At 37.7% G+C, this 4,856-nt stretch overlaps 3 protein-coding genes across 3 annotated transcripts in view; 1 reads left to right on the top strand and 2 right to left on the bottom strand.

The window, feature by feature from the left end:
• The window catches only part of LOC108727558 (uncharacterized), a 1,312-nt gene extending 639 nt beyond the window's left edge, over positions 1-673 (top strand). Inside the window, exons 2-3 of the mRNA XM_018455712.1 lie at positions 293-396; positions 482-673. Of these exons, the coding sequence (XP_018311214.1) occupies positions 293-396; positions 482-656 (279 nt within the window). The 3' untranslated portion in view covers positions 657-673. The remainder of the gene's footprint in view (positions 1-292; positions 397-481) is intronic.
• A 147-nt stretch (positions 674-820) lies between these two features.
• LOC108727557 (uncharacterized) lies at positions 821-2,451 on the bottom strand. The gene is made up of 2 exons (XM_018455711.1): positions 1,287-2,451; positions 821-1,204 (listed from the first exon to the last, which is right to left on the bottom strand). The coding sequence occupies exons 1-2, from the start codon at positions 2,409-2,411 to the stop codon at positions 911-913; spliced, it is 1,419 nt and encodes a 472-aa protein (XP_018311213.1). The 5' UTR covers positions 2,412-2,451; the 3' UTR covers positions 821-910.
• A 461-nt stretch (positions 2,452-2,912) lies between these two features.
• LOC108727555 (uncharacterized) overlaps positions 2,913-4,856 on the bottom strand; it is a 4,148-nt gene continuing 2,204 nt past the window's right edge. The window contains exon 2 of the mRNA XM_018455709.1: positions 2,913-4,852. Within this exon, the coding sequence (XP_018311211.1) occupies positions 2,913-4,852 (1,940 nt within the window). The remainder of the gene's footprint in view (positions 4,853-4,856) is intronic.

The following is a 4,856-nucleotide window of genomic DNA, read 5'->3' as shown; positions in this document are numbered from 1 at the left end:
GAAAGAATTTTCTCTTAAAATTTACTCTGAAAATATAGTAGTTGTGGGACTTGGTATTTCGAAGAATTTTATATAAATCTCTCGCATTCGCTAATAAAAGTACAATAAAATATATAATAAGTTTGATTAATTTTACTGAAGTGTATGGTATAAATCTTTAAAATATCATATTGTATCACACTATACCATATCTTCAGGATAAATTTTAAGAGAAAATTCTTTTCTTGCGCGCGCGCGCGCGCGCGTGTGTGTGTGTGTATGTGTGTATTGTTTTGTGTATATATATTTTCAGACTATTGCACATTACTGCGTATGGGGTTTGTGTGAATCATCAGAGTATTGCTGCGACGAAAATGTATGCTGCAGTTACAAAGACTATGATATATGGATTACTATGTAAATATATAGTATAATACATTTACATTTGGAAAATTCATCATACTTTAGATGTATTAAAACCAGTGTAATGATATTTTAATAGGATAATCATAGCTGGAGTTGTAATCGGAATGGTACTGGCTGGTACATGTCTCTACTACAATTTATGTTGTATCTATCTTTATCTACAACGGAGATACTATGGCAACAATTCTGTGTCAATGCCATCAGAATTTGATTCTGATGAAAAATCAATAAAAATATCATTTCACGAGTAAATAAAACAAAAATTAAACAAAATATATCTAATAATTTATTCTTCTGTTAGAAAAAAAAATATATATCGAATAAATTGCCTTTATTTTTTGGTATTCTTATTAATTTTTATTGTATTAAATATTTATTGTATTATTAATTAATTGTATTGTCAGTTAATATTTTTCTTGTAACTTTTTACTTACGCTGTTGATATTATACAGTTTAAAATTTGAACAATTTCATTGAACAAAATTATATAGGGGAAAAATAAACACTAATCTATATCATCTATACTGTATTTCCATTCGAGTATCCTGTTGCTAATTTTAAAGGCATTCCAATTATCATCAATCTTTGATACCCGAAACTTAACATGTACGGCCTCACAAATTTCCTTTATATCTTCGGGTATGAAGAAGTCAGAAAGTTGCGGTACTATATCTTTTTGCCGTGGTTCTGGGTCCTTACTTCGTGTAATGGTGGATGGCAATTGTTTTTCATCTATACTCAAATCTACCAAATTTTTATAAAGTGTCTCATCCAATGGAAAATCAAGTGCTGCAGAAATCTGTAACGAAAAAATGATTTCAAAATAATAAATAAATGCGTGCGTGCGTGTGCTTGTGTGTATGTGTAATAATTTGTTTTACCTTTCCATTTAGACAACTCTTTAGCGCAAATGGCAAATGATTGATATCTGCAACAATTTTCTGCCGTTCAAGTTCTTTCAGCTTATTAACAGTACACATGATAGAGTTATATTCTGGTTGAGCTAAATCTTGTACCGTAGTAACATCCAATGCAACGATACATTGTTCATTTCCATCACTTGTTTTTGGATTAGCCTGTTCCTTGTGAAAAACTGATCCCACAGATGTTTTGATTTTAGGACCTGACACGTTACGGGATACAATTTTTTTGACTGGAGATATTTTATTTTTTGTCATAGTTTTGTAATGTGACAAAACAGATTTTGCATTAATTTTTTCTTCAATCATTGAATTTCTTGTTTTTTTTATATTGCTTGATGTATATTGTGGCTTTGTCATTTTTGATGATTTAAAATCTTGAATATTTACTTTTGGTATATGAATATTATCCACAGAAGGTTTAAATTTCTCTCGGGCAACCAATTGTACACTATGTTGAAAGTTTCCTATTGTATCGCTTACATTTTTATTAGATGCAGACTTATTCAATAGTTTATCTTTATTTTCTTTTCCATTCTGTCGTACATTTTTTGCGTTGTCTTTTAAAACATCATCTTGTGAACTCTTGTTCTGTCGTTGCAACATTTTACTACTATTCTTTGTATTCTGAATACCATTTGCATCATGCAGAATCATTATATTCTTGACTTTTGGCGTATTTTTATTGGACAAAGACATATTTCGAACATTGCCAGATGTAGTACAATAATGTGACAAAGTGCCAGTATTACAATTACTTGAAGATGTATCCTTGTCACAAATACTTCCAAATTTTGTAGGATCTACAATTCTGATGGGTTTCTTAAGAGTCACGATTTCCTTGATTTTTAAACCACTTGTTTGCAGACCAGATTGTTGTTGACCAGAATCTTCAACAGTCTCTGTCTTGTTTCGTGTATTGTCGGAAAATTGACAGAATCTAACTTTTGGTCTTGAAATTACATTAATATTATCTGTCATAGCGAGAGATGCCATTGATAAACATCGACTGCGATGAAACGTTAATGTAAGAATATTTGTTTTGTGAGTTGTTATGTGAGAATAATAGGTCTGTTCGCGTTGCATGCACTTTTTGCACTCAGCATCTTCGCTTTCTTTCCTTTCAACGTCCAAATATATATCTATCTCATTTTAAGTTCAAAAATTTTTAGGGATTTTAAGTAACGCGAACAGACCTAATGTTTAAAAACATTACTCGCAGCTAGAGTCCTAGAGTCTTATGCTTGATTTATGCTTCGGTCTTAACCCTAAAATCTTAAAATTCAGCCAATAGGGCTGCCAGTCTTAATTAATCCTAACTGAAATCTGTATTCCATTGGCTGAATTTCAGGATTTTAGGGTTAAGATTGAAGCATAAACCAGACATTAGATTTATTCTTCTTCTTCGGTTTTTTGGCCAGGCAACCAGGGTTGAGCTAGGCCACTGATGTCCGCGAAAATTGATTCGTTGCGATTTGGAAGTTTCCTAGAGGAGTTGTCCGAATACGCGCAAGCCTCCCATCACCCAGACGCCTGCTGCCACCTAACGGTGAGCAGCGCGCCAAAGGATAGAAAGAGGGGCAAAATTTAAAAGAGAAGATCGTTGGCCGTCATAAAGGCCAAGACCAACCGACAAAGTCTGGGAGAAGGGGAGGAAAGGGCAGGAAGGAGATCCTGAGGGGAATCGGGGAATTTTTTAGCAATGTAGTTGCGGATTGAAAGAGAATTCTTATTGAATAGTTCACAGTGAAAGATCAAATGATTGACAGTTTGGCGGGAATCGCCGCACGGACACGCCGGAGAGCTGACAATACCAATCCTATATAGGCTTTCGTAAGTGTTCACATGATTAGATCTGAGTCTATTAATATGTACAATCTCTCTCCTCGACAGGGATTCCTTGTGAAACCATGTCTTCGTGGACGATGTATAGAAGAGGTCGTAATACTGCGTGCCCTTACCCTCGTAGACCGAGACTCTCCTCATGTATTCCTCCTGACGATTATTCGCACCGATCCTTGACAGAGCCAGAAGATCCTCGTATGGCACCCAGAAACGTGGCCGACAAGTTCCAAGCGCAGCACGCTTAGCACACTGATCCGCGAGCTCGTTGCCCGGGATACCACAGTGAGCCGGAACCCAAAACAAGACAATTTCCGTTCCTCGTTTAGTGACTTCAATGTATGCCTGTTTGATGTAATAAATAAGATAGTTTCGCTGTGTGCTATTGGAGTTCCTCAATGCTTCTAAAGCGCTTTCTGAGTCGGAGAAAATGACACACTTGGATAACTGAAGGTCCCCAGCAGCTAACACAGCTTGATAGATAGCCCAAAGTTCGGCAGAGAAAATGGATGTCTCAGGCGGCAATCTGTGCTCCACGGTACCCTTCATATCAGGCGAATAGACAGCCGCACCCACAGCTCCTTCCAAATTCCTGGATCCATCCGTGTAGAAGGAAACAGCCCCTTGTCTGTACGAAAAAGATCTGTGATAGAAATCCGCTTTAATCAAACTCAGGTTGTTCTTCTTATCGCAGCCTTGCATGTCCTGAATATATGCAATACCTAGAGATGACACCTCATACGTATGCCAGAAAGCTGGAGGATATGTAGATCGATGAACAATGCTTTCCTCGTACCGAGATAGTACGTAGTGTTTGAAAAGTCTAGAAATTTTGATAGCCTCTGCTTTACGATTCCTTTGCACCACGGCGATTTCCATCTCCTCCAAAGAGCCATAGACCAGGCTGAATTTATTAGCCATAGCTTTATAAATAAATCTTGACGCAACATAGTCCAACCTATTGGAGAAATTGTGTTCCTTGGCTTCAGCCAACATGACATTGATTGGCGTAGAAATGCGATACCCCATAGCTTTCCTGATGACCCTGTACTGAAGGCGCTGAAGCTTGACGAAATCAGCATTGGCAGGGTTCCAAACAAAAAACTGACATCCGTACTCCACGGCGCTACGAAAAATGGCTCTATAAATGGTAAGAAGCAATCCGGGATGTGAGCCCCAGGTAACACTGGATAAGACAGCCACGATATCAGCAATCCTTCTTCCCTTACTGATCAAATACTTGAGATGTTGCCTGCCACTGAGGTTGCAATCCAACAACACTCCAAGAAAACGATGAACACAGACTCTAGGGATTGACACCCCACCGATAATCAACCTCACTGTGGCCTTTGGGGGATTGCCATTTTTAAAAATCATAAATTTGGTCTTGCTAGAAGATATCTCAAGATTCCTGTACCTCAAATAGTCACGGATCCGCCCCAATGATGACTGAACTGACTTCACTGCTACATCCAGATCCTTATGCGTGGAAAACAATACCACATCGTCGGCGTATTGAAGAAAACGAGTGCCATGCTGCAGATGTTGGTCAAGCGACCTAAGATATAAATCGAAAAGCAGCGGACTCAAAGTAGACCCCTGAGGCATGCCCTTCAGAGCATAGAACGGCCCGTGGAGATCACCATCAACCACGAAACTGAGGCGCCTCACACTAATTAAATTCTCTAT

This window comes from Mycetomoellerius zeteki, unplaced genomic scaffold (genome assembly GCF_001594055.1).
Source record: "Mycetomoellerius zeteki isolate Tzet28-1 unplaced genomic scaffold, Tzet1.0 scaffold508, whole genome shotgun sequence".
In the NCBI taxonomy this organism is placed as follows: domain Eukaryota; kingdom Metazoa; phylum Arthropoda; class Insecta; order Hymenoptera; family Formicidae; genus Mycetomoellerius; species Mycetomoellerius zeteki.
The sequence above is the reverse complement of the archived record's forward strand: the minus strand, read 5'-3'. Positions and strand labels throughout refer to the sequence as shown.

Bases quoted from the DNA above. Each gene is read 5' to 3' on its own strand.
- LOC108727557 (XM_018455711.1), bottom strand. From the start codon at position 2,411: ATGCAACGCGAACAGACCTATTATTCTCACATAACAACTCACAAAACA. The intron at 1,205-1,286 runs GTAAAACAAATT...TTTTCGTTACAG, and splicing joins AGAGTTGTCTAAATGGAAAG to ATTTCTGCAGCACTTGATTT.